We start from the raw sequence: 20,886 nt of genomic DNA, 5'->3' as shown, positions 1-20,886 counted from the left end.
TTTAATCGAACAAACTTCTAAAAGCACAGTCTTCAGTTTTCCTAACTAACAAATAAGGCACATATCGGAATGCCGTTTCATGGACACACAGCAACAGATTTCATCTCGTCCCACATTCTAGCACATTCTCTCATCAACACTTTCTGTTGCTCGGTCCACTCCAATATGATGACAAATATTTTACAGATATTACAAACATGAGTGTTAAATCAGTACATTCAGTAAATCTATTAATGGTACTGGAAATCCTAGGAGCGAATATGCAGTTATTATTAATTAGAGAGGTGTATTCTATAAAAGATATCTTGGCAAGAATTAAACGTATTAATATTAAATAAGAATACATTGCACAAATGATAAATCTTGAATCATTTAAAAAAACATGCACATGCAAACTTCAGTCCCACACACTTGTTCGAAAAATAGTCTTCGATTTTTTTTCCATTTTTTCCATACAAAGAAAAATATTTCGACATCATTCCTGGACTTGGCACTAACTGGAGACGGCTAACTAGAGCTCGCAGTTTCATACAGTATGGGCCTGATTCACAAACACATTTCGACCATGTAAAAGGTTTGTACGTGCAATTCAGTGTAATGGTCAATGACTGGAGTTAGTCACGTTTTTTTTTTTGCCACTGTTTTGCGTTTATAAAACACCTCAGTAAAAAGGCCCTACGACTTGCAGTGTGTGAGTCAGTCTCTGTTATGTGAAAAACAGCTGTTTGTGATGTTAGAACGAGTGTTATAGGTTTCCTATAAATGCAAATCAAAACATTCATGCTGTATAGCAAGACACGCAAAGATTCTAAACAACGTTGAAGCACACGTATGCTCGTAACAGGTAAGTTTAATATATACCGATAACATCTAGAATAACAAAACAAATAAATGGCTTGTAAGGGCATACTAATTATGTACCAACTTTTGAATAATATTCTATGTAGTCATCAATATTTTCTTCATAGAGTAGCCTCTGTTGCATATTTTATACAAAAAAAGAATTGAATTGTTAAAAAAAGAACAAAATCCTTCCATAAATATTTCTGTAGGATATAACCAAAGATTATTGTAAAACATCAAAGGAAGAAAAAAAAAACTCCCAGCTCTTTTGCATCTCAGCATTTTGCCCTTTTTCACATACAAAGTTTTAATATTGCATCATAACATTTCGAAATAGCTAACTTGATGATGGTAATCGAATATATACACAAAACACATAATAGTATCTTTGTAAGGGAAAACAACAAAATCTTGTCTGGATATCAAATTGCTCCAAAATCTTCATTATCTATATTGTTTCCAAAATACACATACCTTTAATAGAAAATAACAAGTTTATACTGAAAGTGAGCTATAAAAGTCAAGTATATGTATTTCAAGACAAAAACGCATGCGCAAAAAGCACTTTGTATAGTTTTAAATGCATGTACACTCTGTCAATACCACAATCTCTGTCGTTCATTCAATAAAGCAGAAATCAGGGGAAGCTTTTATTTTACGTAAATATGCCTTCAACAAGGGCTGTTATCATTTTAGTCACGTATATAGTGCAATGCAACTATTTTGCAATAATAAAGCAAATTTAATAACGAGGCCTCAATCTAGTGGTGCATTGGGTCATCTGTTAAAGGGTACAGATCTGACAATAAACTGACTTGATCCCAAAGATGCAAGGAAATCATTATGTGTAGACTACCAGCTATGGGTGATCAGCAATGATTATGATGAATCCGCAGTAATCATTTATTTCACTGGTTATTTTCATTACGGTGTTTATCAAAAAGGAGAGTAACTCATTCCAGCCTAAATGAGGCCTGAAGTAAACCTTGGCGTGTAAGAATGTACGCACAGCGAAGCCATTAGAAACACCAGAAAAACAGTTACCAGGAAATAAAGGGTCTAAGAAACAATGATGACGTCCAAAGAACAAAGCAGCGACTCGCAGAAACAGCCTTGCTTTTTATTTAACAGTGATCTAATGATTGACTCCCTGGCAGTTTATACTCCTTGAATTTCCCATCAGAAACTCAAACCCATTTTTTCAACTAAAGTAAAAAATTGGCTGGTTTACATTTTCAGACATGTAATTGGCTCCTTTAATTCCTCAGCATCATACATGACATTCCTTGGCAAAAATCCTGACTTTTCATAACCAAACTGTGTTAAGGCACTAGACATTCCCTTCAAACAAGATTCCTATCTTCATCTGAGTTTATAGCAATAAATGAAACATTAACTAATATTCAACAGAAAATATGTGGACTCCAACAATAAGTAAACAATTATACACACTGTATTTACCATGTAAATGCGTTTAACTTCATATGTACATCTAGGATTAACAACGCAATGATGACACAATTCACACAATATCCATCTACGACTTCTCACTGGAACACATAAAGCTACATTTATTGTTTAATAATCCTGGGCCACACTCAAATATGATCAATTTGTACTTTGTGTGAGCCATAACAAGAGGTAAAGGCACATAGATGAGATCCTGTACACACTTACTTCCATCCAAATATTAACACCCTCACATCATAATGTTCTTAATCAAACGTCTCTCTCCAAATGTCTTCTGATCAAATGTACCCAAAGTGTTTTCTCATTACATCTCAAAAAAACTTCAGCATTACTTACTTTTTCCTTCTTTTCCCTTTACAACCATATATCTGTCCACTCAAATAGAAAATGCTTCTCAAAAATCACAGTTTAAACAGGGTGTAATTCATCAGGTCCGTTTGTAGCCAATGCATAAACATGTACATGTGGGGTAAGGCAATAAAAACATAAAAAATTAAGGATTTCATTCTGAGATATGATCAGAATGATTGTGTAAACAGCGGAGAATTTCTTTAATGAAACATTTTAGTGCAAGGGTCAAATTCAACATGCATCCATGGTTCCATTAAACATCCCTAGAACCTTTTCATTGCACAAAAGGTGCCTTAGGTTATAAAATAAATGGTTCTTTTAAAAACTGTTCTTCTTCTATGGCATTGCTGTGGGGGGAAAAACATTTTGTAACCTTTATTTTCAAGAGTGGAGGATGTGAATGAGTCATTTTGAATTTAAAAATAAATGTGTTGCATAATATTTAAATGAATTAATGAGATTTTCTAGAGCGGTGTTTATATAAGACAGATGCACACTATTTCATCTGAGATGTGTCATTCAAACACACTCTTTATCCTGAGGCAAATATCTTAGCGAAGAGCAGGCGTTATGTTTGTAAATGTTAGCACATGGACTGAAAAGTTCACATTTTGACCCCTGTACCAAAACACTTCAGCTTTGCATGGGTTTCTAAGACGTTTGAAGCAGTTCTCTGGCAACAATTGACAACATAGGTAATCACATTTCAAAGGACGGTGACGGTCAGCTAGCCATGGCTTTGTTTCGATCATCCACACACTTCATTCGACTGCGCAACAATGTAAGCAGCTGATGACTCTGCATAAGCTGCAATGGTTTTGCATAGTTGCCAACTAACTCGATTCAAATGCCTCCAAGGCTGCATTTAACCAACTTGACAAAAACATCTCGCATTTGGCAATTCATACACGTACGTGAAAGATATAAACTACCTGACGCACTAATACAGTAGTTTCTAATGGCAAGAGGTGGGGTTAGACAATACCTGTCCAGATATAAACACAGATGAAATTATCCCAGTTTAGTTCATTCAATTGCACTACGAAACGATACACAAACATAAATAAATATGTGACACAAAAGCAAGGGATGGAAAGTCCATTGTCCCTCTGTTAATTCACAGTTAATATGATGTGCTATTGACCCAAAAACTCTACAAAGGCACACTGGGCCCTTGTTTGAGCAAACTAACGTGACACCTTTAGTGCTCGGCACATCCTCATAGTTCACTTGGCAGGGAGAATGAAGGGAGAGTCTGTAAACACACAATCAGGGGACGCAATGGTGAGGTAATCCACTGCGTCCCGTACGGATAGAAATACTGTCCCAAACATATTCAAATGTCCATTATACACAATAAATGCGTCGCATGCTGCTGATACACAAAGCCGTTACTAGCATTAGAGATATTTACATGAATATTTTGGCACTTTTCACTTTTTCTTGGAGCGCTTGGTAGGCGAAGCATGGGAAAGGGTGGGGACGACCTCGGGATCCTCCTTATTGCACACGGCGGCAGTAGTAGCCCAGGACTTTGCACTTCTCGCACAGATGCTGCGGGTGTTCCTTGCTCTGGTCGGAAACGTCCAGGCCGTCGGGTTTCTCTAAAGGACGCTGAGAGGAGCAGAACATGTGAATCACACTTTGAGTGCATGTGTACTTCTGTCCACAACATCAGTCAGGTTGAAACTGGAGATTTCTTTTTGCGTTTGGCTAGACTCTTTGGAGATATGGTTTTGGAGACAAAGTATCAGGATCTCGTAGGTCCAAGTCTCAAACCACAATGGACCAACCGCAGGGGTGTGTCAGAAATTTGTTTAGGACGGCTATCAAGAGCCAATACGTCCTTGTTGTGTTTGCAATCGCTGCCAGAAGTACATGTTTTGTTATTAAAACTTAATTTCATTTTTTCCCCTCGGTAATTTTGCAGAGATTAATATACAAGAGGATTCCAAGCAAGTTTAGGTGCCTACAGGATTCCATCGCTTAAGACCACAACCAGGGAGGGAAGACTCTATAGTGAATCTTTGTCTTGGACGCGACGCAAAAGACACTGAGAACATGCACGAGCCAAATCTTTTTGGCTGTTGATCACAAATAATACTTTTGCAATTATTTGTTTTCCCACTCATTGCTTTTGGAAGATCGTTTTACAATCTTGTTATTCTTTCCTGTACGTCTCAGTTGCGCTCCGTGAATTACGGAAAACCAGGTTTACGACGGGCCATTGGGAGGAGACAGCGCTGTAACCCGAGGGAGTGTTTGCTTGTGAGCCAAAGGCTTTTGTGAATGATAATAAGAGGAAATGTCTAATACCTCTGCGAATTAATAATTTGGCAACTGCAGCCTGATGCTCTTAATAAGCAGAACGAATTACTGCCAAAACCGAAAAAAACCCAGGAAGCTTGGGAGGACTTTATATAATACCTCTGCTCCATGTCTGCTCTCATACTGTAAAGATGTCAGCCATTTTCCCTGTGCATGTCGTTAAATATGAGAATGATCAAAGCAGGGATCTCCGGACGCCTGCTTCTCGAGCACATTCTGGCTATTTTATGCAGCAGTGTGGCATTGGCACCACTCAGATACTTTCACATAATCGTCCATCGGGAGCGGCTGGAGATATAAAATACTTTACAGTGTACAATCTGGAGTATTGAGCGATTTCCATACTGCACGACTTGGAAGAATGATTTTCATTGTGAGAGGACAATAAAAACAGAAATTTTCATATGTTTGCTTGAGTTACATGGAAAGAAGGCCAGCTGCAAACCCTTAAAGGCTTTTGATATATATTGCAGTGCGCTGCACATCTTGCACGCTTACTGCAGGAAACATGTTAAGTAGGTGAGACTGAAAAGCTAAAGAATTTGCTTGTCAGAAGGGAATTAACCATAATACTCCATAATACTAACCATACTGTGGAAGAGTTGACCTTCTCAACAGCTGGTTCCTTCGGTACAACGGCTGCTAATGCATGTGAATGCAAAACTACTTGTAGTGAAGGTAATTGCAGTGAATGCTTCCCTCCCGAGAGCTATTCGCATGCTTACCTGCCTAGAACCGTGTAGTGCTTCTTTAAAAACAAGGTTAAACAGCAAGTCTATAGATGTCATTTAAGAATAATAACACTTTAACTCTTGCCTTATTGTGTACACTACAACATGATAACCTAAAAATGTGTTTCATATGGAAATATCCAGACAAACAGATTTTATTCAGGTCAAAAACATTATTTAACATCAATCCAAATACAGCTTTTTTAGGTAACATTTATAGGTTGCGCTTTTTACAGTGTAGATGAGTTCAGTGTTCATTGACTTCCTGAAAAATGACCCCTTCTTGAGTTCAAGGGGTATTTGGGTTAGATTTCAAGGGTTTCAAGGGTACCTGCTGGGCCCCATCTATAAGAACTTCTTGGAAGATTCCACCGTATGTGCTTACTCAGTTAACTGACAGATTAGAAAAACTTGCATGTAGTATTTTAGCAATACAGTATCAGATTATATGAGCTGTTAAAAGGTGTACCTGTTTATGAGGATAAACATTGATATGGCATTTGATGCATTCCTGTCCCATGTTGGCCCAGGAGTTCCCACTCATCCACTTCCTCTTGCACTTAGGGCACTTGTATTCACCAAAGCACCTCTTCTTGCCTTGGTATGGAGTCAGTCCTTCACCCTTGGGTCTTGCCTGAGAGGACATGTCAGAGATAGAGTCTGATTAATGAGAGCTCAGCTCAGAAAATCTACATTCGTCCGATCAGCTGAAACAGTTCTTAGACTTAGTGTAGCTCGGAAGCAATTTGAAGCTTCTGTGGATTGTGGAAAATTTGTATAAATTTGCGACTGACCAAATTTTATGCAAATTAGTTAAAGCATTGCACACAATCTTTGATGTTATTGAGTGCAAGACAAAACTCTGTTGTTTCTCTTAAAACATTTGGAATGGTAACAGCTGGCGATCATCATGCAGTTTTGTTAATAAACAGCTTTGACATTTTTATTATATTTTAGCTGATACTGATAAGCCGATAATTATTTTCATGTTATGGCCAATAACTGATAAATGGCTGATATTAAAATTCTGCACTGTTTTGTTTAAATGAATTCAAAATAAAAGTGAATTTGGACATTGCAAACTTACAGAATGGAAAATTGGATATTCATTTTGAGACCTTTTACCTACAATAATCATGAAACGTAATTATCAAATATACAAGAAAAGAAATCCTGTAGAAAACTTAGTGAGCAAGAGAAATTACTAATTACTAAAATCTATAGGATTGGCTATTTTCCCCTTCACAGCAGAACATTTTCTCACAAGGATTATATTATGGGAGTAGTTTCAACAAAGCAAGTCAATGCTGACATCAATATCTAGGCCTCTATAACAGCAAAAAGAAAAGACTAAGTTTTTCCCTTGAGCATCACAAACATCATTTTGGTCAAAGTTGGTCCAAACCAAACACACATAAAATGCTTAACTCGAGTCTGTCAAACCCTGTCACAACTGATTCTATGCTGCTCTGCGAAAACACAGAAAAAACATCTAAACAAAATGTTGATGCGTACAGAGAGCTGCTAACTTGAAATGTGACACTGTTTTTTTTTTCCCATCTTCCTAAACTGAACAAGAAGATGCTATGTGTGGTATGGCAGACTTTTGCTGGAGAGTTCAAACTCCAAACCACTACACACATTTGAGAACTCTGTATTTGGGTAATTCTTATGATTTTAATTATGTAAGTGAATTCAAACCTCAACAGATAATTGCGGTGTGGTCTCAGTATGCTTTCTGGTCACAGGGTGTACATTATTACATACCCTCTGCTTCCTTTTTGACTCGGCTCTCCTAAAAGAGAACAGAAAAATGGCTAGTAGTGCATTATGAGCACATACTGCATGATTTTTACCAAATTGCTGTGACACTAAACAGGATTTAGGATGTGAATCCATGCATCCAACCGTGTGTAATCTTGCATAGCAAATCACTGGCTACCGGAGTGTTTATTCCACACTGGAATTATTAAGGGGTTTATTAAGGGGATAGGGAGGCCTAAAGCTGCTTTACTGGTGAGAGGATTTGGAAATGAAGTTCCAGGTCCCATATGAGCAAAAAAGAAGTGATATCATTTATTAGCATCTGCTTCCATCCACCCAGAGCCAACTGGCCAACTGACACGCTGCATGCAAAAGGCTCTCCTCCCCAACCTTAAACACCATGAGTCAACCACTGTCAACAAAACTGTCGACAACAGCTGGAAAGCATGACGGTTGTGGCTGTTGTTTTGGCGATACATTCAAACTTCACAGAAAGTCTGACGCAAGGCCATCCCTGTGATGGTGCCAGTCCCAGTGCTATCGTAATGCTGGTGGTCTGGTGGGGGTGAGGTCCTAAATCAGAGAACAGGCAAAACAATCAGCGATATCTAGTGTCAGAACCACTGCTTTCCATCACTGGTTTCCTTCAAACATTTAGTAATTAACTCAACATGGAGTTTGATTTTGGTGTCAAGGACTGCCATATGGTCTGAAACTCAGGTGTGTGCCAGATGCCCTGTTTTTGAGAATAGTATTAGTTCATGAATGGATAGAGTTAAAGCTTCAGTTCATAGAAGAGTAATATTGGGAAATATTATTACAAATTATTTGAAAATAACTGTATTTTTATTTATAATATAATTGAGTAACAAAACTGCAGATCACGTGACACTGACTGGAGTAATGACTGCTGAAAATTCAGCTTTCCCAACACAGGAATAAATTACATTTTAAAATATATTCAAATAGAAAACAGTTTTTGTTTTTTAATTATAATAATATTTCACAATTTTCCTGTGTTTACTATACGTTTGGTCAAACAAATGCATCCTTGGTGAGCATAAGAGAATTCTTTCAGCAAAATTTAAAAAATCTTTTGACCAGTGGTATATACAGTATATAGGGTTGTATAAACCTCGGTCACCTTGCCTGCTAAACTGTACCACAAAGCAAACAGTGGGCAGATCTCCTCGAATCGCAACTGGACAAGACCGGACAGGCACTCGTAAGTTACGGCATCTCTACGAGAGAGATTTGATCAGCAGTTTTGAAGAATTCACAACTCTGTGAAAAAGGCTCTATATATCCAGCACTGCAGAGGTCTCTGGGCAAGTGCCAGAGGACACACATGATTTTCTGTTTACAGCAGTCTGACCTATTTTGGTTGTGTTTTTAATAGATTTTAGACCAATAGAGATACACCGGCAGTGTGAAGGAAACCTGGCGAATTTGACATTTAGACATTCTGTAGCTCATAGAGAGGAACTAAGCTTTCTAGACCAGGAATGGAAAGGGGATAAAATACGAACAAACAAACAATGCATTGTTAAATATGAGTGAAATAAAAATAAAAAAGATGGACTTTTTTCTTTAAATAAATTACAGAAAATATACTATTTGTTGCTCATTTGAAACACATTAGTCTTGCACTAACCACCGGATAAAAAATCCACAAACCCAAGAACCCAAAATTTATTACCCTATTGTTTTAGCTCTGAGAATATTCCTCCCACAAAATAAGCAATTGCTCAAAACAAAACACTCATTATTTTCCAAATGCAACAATCTCAGAGGAAATAAGGCAATGGAGAGTACGCTCTACTTACAGTCACCACCAGGGAAATGACAAACTAATGGCGTTGTCAGAAATGCCACAGTCTAAACACATCCTGACCGAAGCCTGTGTGTTGCAGATTTGTGTTTACACAGTTCTACCCAGTGCATTGCTCTAGAAGTAATGTAACCATTTTAACCCAACCCGAGCTTAATGGACACAGCAGGTTTGTGTACATCAATCTGGCTGTTTGTCCAATGAAAACAGCTTAAAGATAGGAAAGGGAATCGATAAGAGCAACACTGAATGAATAGCTGATGTTTGATATGTCTCTCCCATCCTGCCACAAGTCAATGTTTACTTCAGAAGCAATATGCATTAGCTTTAAGAGGGTTTTTGAAGAAAGGGCCCTCACTATCCAGCTGTTCGAGGGAGTTATAAAGTTATTTTTTGGAGCAAAAATAGACAAAAACAGCCACTCACTATAAACATACACACAAAATATTTACTGACTGTCAACACTCAGTAAGGTGAATCTTGTTCCAAAGACCCCCACGTTAATCCTAGCAGCCTTAAATGACAGCGGGGTCACACTCTGAGGACTAAGCAGAACATTTCTGAGCTTTCTGAATGCTTATGACATCGAAGAGATCGAAGTATCCAGTGACTGCAAACACTTATGGAGAAGAGAGATCAGATCGAGGGTCTCCTCTCACGGTCCCTCCAGCTGTGTTCCCTATGGAGACCAGTCCTCGCAGCAGAGCCAACCTCCACGCAACAGGACAAATACCACAGCACGGCAGTCATCGCTCACAGCTGGAGACGTTCCTCCAATCAGGCCCTACAGGACTGAAGGGGGAAGGAAATCAGAAGCAGATGGGTTCCACACTGGTATAACATGAGAAACTCTAAAAGTCCCTTTTCAGATCAGCCCTCTGTTTTTAATTAAGACTATATAGATTAACAAAAGGGTGCCAGAGGAGAAAAGTGAGAGATAGGGATTCGGTGTTTGGAGAGAGATAAGACTTAAAGGAGCGGGAAATGTTACAAAGGGTCTGGTCAGGGCAAGTTCAAAAAAGAGCCCACTTAAATCCACTTTTTAAAGCAAGTAAATACACACAAACCTGTATCTCTGCTTGCTTTCTACAGTATAGTGTCTGCTAAAGTGCAATAAATCAATAAATTAAAAGATAAATAAATGGTTATAATGAATAAAAGAATCAAACAAATAATCCTCCGACAGAAAATTTACATTTGATGTATTTCAGTTGTCCTTTAAAAATTCAAAGGCAATGTAGGCCATGTCCACACGTACACGGGTATTATATTAAAAACAGAGTTTTTCCTTCTTCCGTCCACATGAAAACGCAAACCTTTCTACAGTATAGTGTCTGCTAAAGTGCAATAAATCAATAAATTAAAAGATAAATAAATGGTTATAATGAATAAAAGAATCAAACAAATAATCCTCCGACAGAAAATTTACATTTGATGTATTTCATTTGTCCTTTAAAAATTCAAAGGCAATGTAGGCCATGTCCACACGTACACGGGTATTATATTAAACATCAATATAATACATCAAAACATCAGTTTTTCCTTCTTCCGTCCACATGAAAACGCAAACGCATGCAATGAAACACTGTCAAGAGCATGCCAAACCAACAGGTGCCGATATAATCTCAACCGTAAAGTCATGTTGGCCAATCAGAAGCCTGAAAAAGTTTCCAGTAGGCGGAGATAACAGTGCGTGCTCCGACGTCACAAGCCAAAAACTCCGGTTTCGCTGTCTACACGATAACACTGCAACCGGAGTTTTTGAAAATCTTCACCCTGGGTGGCGTTTTCAAAAATGTTCCGTTTCAGGGACCTGGTGCTGCGTTTGAGTGTGGACAAATGGCCAAACCGTGTAGAAAAAGCTGCGGTTTTAAAAATAACCACGTTCGTGTGGACAGGGCCTTAAAAATAATAAAAAATCTGAACGTCACCTGATGACATCTTTCAAAACCATTAATAAAACCGTTGTCAAATGGCAGCAAAGGCAAAATAGTTTAACAGAATATGGAGGTGTTACAGGGTCTTGCCATCTATTTGAGAGAAAAGGCAGATCTACAGAGGCCACAAATTTAATAATAATTTACCACATTTAGCTGTTTTTTATGTTATTTGTCTGTGTGCAAAATGGAGGAATTCTTGGAAGGGTGACTATGCAGTTTAAGAGAATTCTTGGAGGTAATTGAAAAAAAACCATTTCTTTGGCCCAGGCTGCTGAAGTTTGGTTTTGCAAGGAAATGCATGTCAACTCTTGGGGCAGAGAATCAACAGGAGACTACAAAAATCCAAACACTTTTTTTTTAGGCCTTCACAAATGCAGTACAAAAAAAAGTTGTGCATAATGTTTGGCTAATCATGAAACCTGCATAGCTGGCCATTCACAAACATTCAAATTCATGCTTCTTGCAAATATCACCCAAAATCTGTCTGATTTAAGTAAACATGAACTCACTGAACTCAATAAACACTGATAATTGCTGAACAGAATATTTTCCTATATACATGTACACACACACAAACACATGTACAGTGGCCGCAAAATATTTAAACTATTCGGACACTTAAGCCACGCTTAAAACTGCATAAAAGTCTTTGCATTAGTCAACAAAATATTAAATTAATTAAACTTTAATAAGAAATTAGAAATGTAAAAATTTTAGATTAGAGACATTATGTATGTATGTATGTAATGTATGTATGTATATAAGTGTGCATATATTAGGGCTGTCATCGTTAACGCATTACATTCGATTAATTTTACAATCCTTAACGCGTTAAAATAATTTAACGCAATTAACGCAAAATTACTGAAGCACAATTTCTATTCTAACCCTTTAACCCAATTTTGCTACTCTGCTTGCGATTAGATCATTTTAAGCTGCTAAACTCCGGGAAAGTTTTCAGTCCAATGATCCAGTAAGCGAATGCATTCAAACAATCCGTCCAAAACAGCGCTAATATAAAGGAAACCAGGCTGATTACATCAGAGATTGCAGAGAGAACAGACTCGCGTAATTTAAGTGAATTATTCATTCCAGTGTGTTTCGCTTTAAAACACGAGCTCTGTCATATTCTGTAATTGTCTCTGAAGAGTGCGAGCCCTCACATGTCGTGCTTTGTGTGAAGTACACTGAACGGATTGTCAACACATCCCACCGCTGTATGGCCAGATGAGACGCAAACTACGTTTTCTCGACTGGATAACCAGTCTCGCTAGTAAAGTTTTGATGGATGAAGACTGCATTCAAGGTTCTATAAAATTCTGATTTTTTTTTCTTTCATATGTGCTTATATGGGCTCCTTATATCATTTGGTTCTTTGGTGTCCTTTTGGAGTTTCTAAGTGTCCTTTTTTGGAAAGACATCTAAATTTATCTTGAAAAAAGCTTGCAGAAAACATAGATTTTTGAACATTTGAAACAAGATAAATGGTCTATGCTTAATTTCATGAAGTGTGTGATTAATCGCGATTAATCACAGAAAAAGGATGTGATTAATCAGATTAAAAATTTTAATCGATTGACAGCCCTAATATATTTTCATTGCATTATTTAATTGTATTTTTTATTTTATTTTATTTGTATAGAAATTTTGATTTGTATTAAGTGTGACTTGTGTCCAAATACTTTACATAAATAGGTGTCATCCCAACGCTTAGCACATGTAAACAGACATGAATGTACCAACGTGTGTTACAGAGCTCTGAGTCATTAGCATCACAATGTGAGAACGGATCAAGTGGAGCTCTGTCTGGCCTGGATGAGGAGATTCAGCCAAGGCCAAGACAGAGCTTGCAGATGGCCTTTCCCACACACAAGAATGATAGTGTGGAGCTCATCAGCTGCGTCTGTGTGCGATTTCCGGAGTTTTCCGTGAACGGCCGGACTTGAGCAAGCATTCCAGTCAGGTGCATGCTGGTGTTATTTATTAATCCCCACTATGATGGCTAAATGAGGCTAGTGTTTTCTTGGGTCTCTCCGTGTCCTTTTCTTGTGGGTGCAGCTGTCTCTTTTTACGCCCGAAAGGCAAGGACAGCATCGCAGAGACTGACAAGAGGGAACAGGTGTGCTGTTAAATGATAAATCTCTCAGCTCACAATGCCTCAGTGTTAGGAAAAACAATCCAATCACGCACAGTCACTGACAGAATTTAGGGAAAAATTAGAAAGCAAGAAATGTTGACATGTTATAGCTTTAGTTGCTGACCTGGGGCCAGCCTTGACGTTTTTTATTGATGATTGGTGTTGGAGAGTCTAAAGTAGCTGATACCGGATCTGTGTTCATAAAGAGAAAGGGAAGGAAGCTGCTAATCACAAAGACTTAGTCATTAACACTTCCACACTATAATGATGTCACCGGTAACAGTTTGCAATATGATTCAATTTATAAAAATGACTTAGTTTATTAGGTGTCAACTAACAATGAACAATACTTTAACCTCATTTATAACTTTAATATTATTTAATACATTTTTAGCATTTGTAACAAGTTTTGTATAACATAAAAAATTAATTAACAATGAATAATAGTATTATAAATGAACATTAATCTAGATGTTATAAACACTGTGAAAAAAATGCATCTTTTTTGGTTCATGATATACGTTAAAGTTGGCGTGAAATGAAAATGAAATGTTCTAAACACATGATCTTACTTTAATTCATTTTTTGACCTCGTATATTTATTAAAATGCCATAACTCGCCATAATCTTCCATTGAGAGTCTACTAAATACCTGACCCTTTCTTACAATCAACTGCAAGCTCACATTTAAATCTGCCTCCGTTTAGTCGATGCATTGAACCAATTCCCCACCCTGCATATTCTCTTTTTTGATAATCTGTTTCACTCAGATACACATCACAATACAGAAGAAAAGATTTGTTGCTACTTTAACAAATTTAACAGTTTTGTAAAGCATTGTTCACCAAAATACAACATCAGACCTACAGCGATATTGAAATTCAAACACGTGTTGCAAAACAACTAGATGCTAACGCTACTCTCTTAAGCAAATATCCCTGGACCTTGCATATTCCTTGAAACAACTATTTTGAGTTGTGAAACCAACACATGTCCAGTGGTCACTAATAATCAGTTTGAAAATTCAGTGCAGATTTTGGCCCTTTCACTCTTTTCTAGGTTATTACAAAGCTAAGTAATGTTTTCCAAGTATTTCAGATAGCGCTGGACTGCTTCCTGGTTTTTTGGCGTTGGCCCCTGGAGTTTGGCTGCTCCCTCTGCCAGCATCTGGAATCCATCAGTATAAACAATGGAGGCCCCGGTGCTGGAGCCTCTCGCCCGGCTCCCATGGGACTGCACTCCGCACAGCACAGGAACACCAGTCCCACCAGATACAATGTGCTCATTTACCCCACATCGAAGTTGAGGGGAAGAAAACTCAACTTTCTACTAATCTGTGTTTGGTTTGGCCGGGACGCAGAAGAGATTGATTCGCTGATAGATGCCCAAACACACACAGATCAAACTTAGCCATTCCGGAGGGGTACACTCTCTACACCGCTCTGTTTACTCTGATAATTAGCTTCAAATCTTTTGATTAAGATTCCTATTGTTCGGTCCATTGTATATGAGTCACACACGATGCATTATGCACACAAATACGACAATTCCTCTGCCAAACGTTCAGTGATGGGAATCGCAGCACTCGCTGTCCCTTGACCTCCATTTTCTAGAACTGAAACATATGTTATATTACACTAAACAACAGACATTTGGCCAAAGTGAACAGCAATCTAACACTTGTTCTAAAATATATGGGTTTACAGAATCCTTTTGGGCAGGGGTTTCAAACATATGGCCCGCAGCACATACAGCCCGTGGAGAAGTCTAATCTAATTTCAAAAATTAAATTATGATGAAAACATTCATTTATTATATCTGTATGATAGATTCATAATATTCTACTTTTTACAGCAGGATGGATTAATTTGTGTTACAGCAACAGAAATTTTTTTTTTAAACAAACTGTGGCACTCAGTCTACGTCTCTTACTTTTCACTCAAAACTGGATCTGTAAATGACAGAGCAGGGATTTTTTGAGATTTTCTCAATTATCATATAATAATAAATAATTATAAGACATACTACTGTATATACATGCTATATTGTGGTTGCTGTTAAATTAACATTCCTTAATTATGAATGTTGTATGTACAGTATACATTATCTAAAGGTCTCCAGTCAAATTCCACATTAAGCCAATATTGATTCATTAATCCTGGATGTGTGAGTATGAATTATGCAAGCACCCTCTATGGGTTCACCAAGGTTTATCAAATAAAATTTAAAAAAAATCAGCCAGCATAAAGTGACGCCTAGTCCAATTTGGCCCGTGACCTAAAATGAGCTTGACACCCCTGTGTTAATGGTATAAAGTATGGTCCACTCACTTGCTTGAACATGTTGAGATTGCTGGCATTGGGAGTTGGCATTTCATAGATTCCAGACTAATATAGCTAAACCAAACCCATATATACTGACTAGTGTGAAAGAGACAGAGGATGCAGAGGTAGGCAGCTCTCATGCTTGGCCTCTAAATACTAAGCTAAGTGTGAGAGAGTGCCTTTATGCCAAATCGAGCTGCAGAACATAAACCTATTTATTCATACATATGTATTTATAAATTCCAGTATGTTAAGTACCACTGGGGTTAGGTCAGTGAAAGATGTACAGATCTGGTCGGACATAAATATTACATATGATTAGGTACAAAAATTATATATAGCTATATAGGAGTTTTTAGTTACACAAAGACAGGCATTGCTTGGGCCCTTAATTTGTTCACTAGCAGCTCCTCCTTTACAGCAATGACTGCTGAGATAAGCATTATCTTCTACAGTGCTAAATATAAAAGCTAGCCATTCACAATCACTGCATTAAAACAATTTACACTGGTGAATTAAAAAAACTACAGTGTTTGATTACTTTCTAAATGTCTTGATTATATTGTGTGAACTATATTTTTTAGCAAATTGTCGGTTAATAAAGCATTTAATAAGCCATGAAAGGACATACATTATAGTGATTGTATCTCAGCTAAAGGGTGTTCTCCTCTTAATGTCTTCCCAACAATTCCTTTAACTGTGATAAAAATCAATGTAACACACAACCTCATGTGGCTTATTACTTTTATAAAAAGGCAGAAACAGATATAACACAGGACACCAGTATTAAGTTAAATCAAATACAAAAATACTCAAATAATATAGTTCATAACCTTAACTGTCAGCTGTTTATGGTTGCCAAGCACCATAACAACTCTGTGTATTAATATAGATGGCATGGCTTTAAATGTAGCTCATCCAGTCAGAATTTATAGTTGGAACTATCTGTCTTATAGTTCACATATATAAATACGGCTTGAATAATCATTACAAATAAGCTGTTTTGGTACAATGACTCATTAAGTAGGTGTTTTACCAGACATTCAGAGGTCATTGTGAATCAGTCAGCTTCTGATTATGACACCCGCCCAAGTAAGTTAATAGAATATCCAGGGTTTCTGAAAAGGCTTCATGGGGCAACATCCTAAGCAAATGCTGTACTTGTGCAACATTTCCAAATAGCTTTCCAGTCATGAACAAAAAGTAACGATAGTATAAACTTCTCCAAAATCTCAAAACAAAGGATTTTATAGCAAAAACAGCAAAGAGCTCAATACTGCAGCCTCCACTGGAGGCTGAATAACATAACACTCAATAAATAATTTCTTGGGATCCAGCATTCTTCTTATTTATAGGCAATAAAATTGCATTCAGTCACACAAATAAATGAACTAGATATTAACATACCACAGTGTTTGCTATGTTCATCTCTTCCCCAGTTTCAGAAAGAAAACACAGAGGATTTCCAAGAGACCTGACCTGCCAAAATCGCACATAGATGACATAAAGCGATATGTAATATAGCAACACATTAATAATGACAATAGTGGGTCAAAAAGCACAATCGAAGAGACATGATACAGGTAATGTGCGCACTACCCCACAACATTACTCACATAGACACTTTATTTCTAGGTGAGAATGAAGTATTGACTGTCCTTCGTCAAGCTCAAGGAGGTCTATAATCTATCCGTTAGCATTCCCATTCATCTCAATGGCAGATTTTCAGCTGGTGCAGGGAAGTAGGCAATCTGCCTTTTGTTGTGCATGAGTAGCTACACAGTACTGAATAAATATTAATAAATAAATAAATAAATAAAAGTCCATTTTATTTTTTTCAAGAGTCCTAAACAAGAACTGCAACTAGTTACTAGTACAACACTGACTTTACTGAAATAATTACAAATTTGCTTGCAAATCAAAGTATTTAATCCGAATACACTGCTACTTCTGAATTACAATCAATCAAGCATTAGAAAGCTACAGTTATGGCATCTACTTTGTTAACTGAGCCATGCTGATCAAGCTGAAGTGAATGTTTAACAACTATAAAGGAGGATTAAATAAGAAAATACTATTTCAAGCTCACATAGTCTACTGGCAAAGCTGAAGGCATGAACATATCCACAAACTGGTGTTTTGTCAATTGAAACTGGTGACAGGCAAATAGCTGGCAAACCACTGATATTTTTCAAGAGGGCTTATCAAACACAAGCGTTAGCCATCATATGGGTAAACACTCTAAGTGGGCCTGTACTGTAGATCAAAACCTGAATCCAGGACCCAAGGGAGCCTAATCTTGAAATAACACTGAATTTCCCATTTAAATTTAGTCAGAACAAATGTGGGCTTTAATGAAGGCCTTTTCTCTGCGCACTGTCAGGCAAGACGGCTCGCTGTGCCTGTTAGACAGGCAAGTTTGGCATTCCTCCTCTAATTAGGAGTTCATCACACACAGTCACAGCAGTGTCAGTGAGGCCACTAACCTCTGCTGCTTTCAAACTAGGATGGTGTGTTAATTCAGACATGATTTAACATCCAGGGACCTTTGTTGTAATGCTCTCCTCCTTATAAAATAGCAATGGACAAATAAGCTTGTATTTACATTAGGACTATCATTCAAAAGTTTGGAGTCGCTATGATTTTTTACATGTTGTTAAAAGAAGCCTCTCATGCTTACACCAAGGCTACATTTATTTGATCAAAAATAAAAACAGCAATGTTGTGGAAAAAATACTACAATTTAAATGGACATTTTTTATTTTAAGATTTTAAAATGTAATTTATTCCTGTGATGGTAAAGCCATTAGTCCAGTCTTCAGTGTCGCATGATCCTTCAGAAATAATTCTAATATGCTGATTTGCTGCTGATTTTTGTGCTACTTAATATTTTTGTGTAAACCATGATACAATTTTTTTCAGAATTTTTTTAAGAATGAAAAATTCAAAAGGACGGCATTTATCTGAAATAGTTTTGTGTAACAATGTATAGGCCTTTGCTATCACTTTTGATCGTTTAATGCATCCTTGGCTTGTTGAATAAAAGTATAACCCTATAGTGAAAAATAAATATACTATAAAGTATTTGAAATACATTTATTATGTGATTAGTAGCACTAAAATACAATTACATATTTATGTACTGTACTTAATAAAAATACCCTGCAATTGTACTTTTGGTATACTAAACTGGTATACTAAGTCTGCTAAATTGGAACAATTAATCTTGCACTTTAATTGTACAAAAGTAGTGCTAAAGTCCAACTAAAGATATACTGAAGTATATTTGATTGTGCTAAATTGGAACTATTGCAAGTATACGTCAGGTAAACTGTAAATATTATGTATTTAACGACCAATAGTATTCAAAGATCTTACAATCCTCATCAATATTGACATTAAAACACATTTTAGGCTTAATATTAAGAAATGTGCATTGTGCACAAGTAGTACTCCAAATAAAGTTTAATTATAATTTTTATATCAGTAAGTCTTAAGCGATATGTCAGTAAATATGCTAATAGATTTGAACTATACTTAGTATGAAATAAATGTATTTTAAATATATTACTTTTTACTAAGGAAATTTCTTGGAAAAAAAAACTGGATCTTTTCGAAGAATCATCATATTTACAAGGAATCATCAATACATACAGAAAGCATTTTGCTCTTTTATCTTTACTGCATCTATAATTCATCTGCTGTGTAAATAATTAACTTGCATTGTTTTTCCTAAGATTAATAATCCACTTAATGAACACAAAAACAGTCTAGGCCAAAACCATATTTCTGCAATTTCCTGGAACCTGGATAAGATGTAAATAACCCAATTCATCTAAAGACATGAATGTTGGCTGCGCCTACAACTGCATAATTTCTCACACATTGCTGCTTCAAACCGACCTGCTATCGGTAATCGAGAAGAGATCAAGAGACATGTAAACAGACTGTTCTGAGAGCCTGCACACCAAGAACTGTTTAGTCTCTTCTCAAGGATCATGAGCTTCATTCCAGGTCATTTCTTTCTAGTTTTGCAGGAAAAGACATCACAGAGACACGTGTTGTTGGCTGTGTGCTGCAACTGCTGATCTAGAGTTATAAATGATGCGTTTCCTTATCGCAGAGGCTTGTCAGTCAAGACAGTAATCAAATTATGAGTGACATTTTATGAACCAGAGGTTATGGGAACCGCTGTTTCTGTCAAGGGTTCTTTTGTTTGATGTTGTAGAGTAGAAAAAAAGACATCTCAACAAAACTTTGCAGAGAACAGTGTCCTGGCAGAATACATTTCAAAAACATAATTCTCAAGCTGAAACCGAATGGCTGTAATATAGGTACAGTAAGCCCTCCATCCCCTAAAACAAACAAGAGCATGTTTACTTGTCTTAGCAAACTAATATGAATCATATCTGAAATCGCTACCGCTGTTTCTGTCAAGGGTTCTTTTGTTTGATGTTGTAGAGTAGAAAAAAAGACATCTCAACAAAACTTTGCAGAGAACAGTGTCCTGGCAGAATACATTTCAAAAACATAATTCTCAAGCTGAAACCGAATGGCTGTAATACAGGTACAGTAAGCCCTCCATCCCCTAAAACAAACCAGAGCACGTTTACTTGTCTTAGCAAACTAATATGAATCATATCTGAAATCGCTTTGCCTGGATTACCCTTTAATATCTCTCAAAACATTATTTTAACTATGTTATTAATAAAAATGAATCTGGGCTAACAGGTTCAAATTGGTGTTGTACTTGAAAAGAGTACGGGTGGGAGTTTTATTTATGAATGAGCACATTGTGTTCTTCGGTTTCCCAGGAGAAGGTTTTCTCTTGGCCCAATGTGTAGATAAATATTTTCTATGTATTCGGTTTCACTGGAAAAATGCATTAACACTAGCTGGCATTGGCAAAATATCTCACGCGGATAATGCTGACGTTTCTATTAATTGGTTCTGATCGGGTTCGAAATCTTCTCTCTCTCGGCACACGTACATTCATCATCTTAATGCAACGTGCGGTCCTTGAAAACGGATGACACACGAGATGGGAATTGTGGACTGTATCGGATGGTGGCATAGCAACCGTTTTGCACAAACTAAATCTGTTGCTACAGTCTATGACACAAGACCCTCAACAGCCCAATTCTCAATAGTGATCGCGTTTTAAAAA

General features: G+C 37.0%; 1 protein-coding gene across 1 annotated transcript in view; it reads right to left on the bottom strand.

The window, feature by feature from the left end:
• Nucleotides 1-3,062: 3,062 nt before the first annotated feature.
• The window catches only part of zcchc24 (zinc finger, CCHC domain containing 24), a 32,235-nt gene continuing 14,411 nt past the window's right edge, over nt 3,063-20,886 (bottom strand). The window contains exons 3-4 of the mRNA XM_016511294.1: nt 6,193-6,357; nt 3,063-4,278 (exon numbers count right to left, since the gene is read on the bottom strand). Coding sequence (XP_016366780.1) covers nt 4,165-4,278; nt 6,193-6,357 — 279 coding nt within the window. The 3' untranslated portion in view covers nt 3,063-4,164. The remainder of the gene's footprint in view (nt 4,279-6,192; nt 6,358-20,886) is intronic.

Source organism: Sinocyclocheilus rhinocerous, unplaced genomic scaffold, assembly GCF_001515625.1.
Source record: "Sinocyclocheilus rhinocerous isolate Xijiao unplaced genomic scaffold, SAMN03320098_v1.1 scaffold1243, whole genome shotgun sequence".
Lineage (NCBI taxonomy): Eukaryota > Metazoa > Chordata > Actinopteri > Cypriniformes > Cyprinidae > Sinocyclocheilus > Sinocyclocheilus rhinocerous.
The sequence above is the reverse complement of the archived record's forward strand: the minus strand, read 5'-3'. Positions and strand labels throughout refer to the sequence as shown.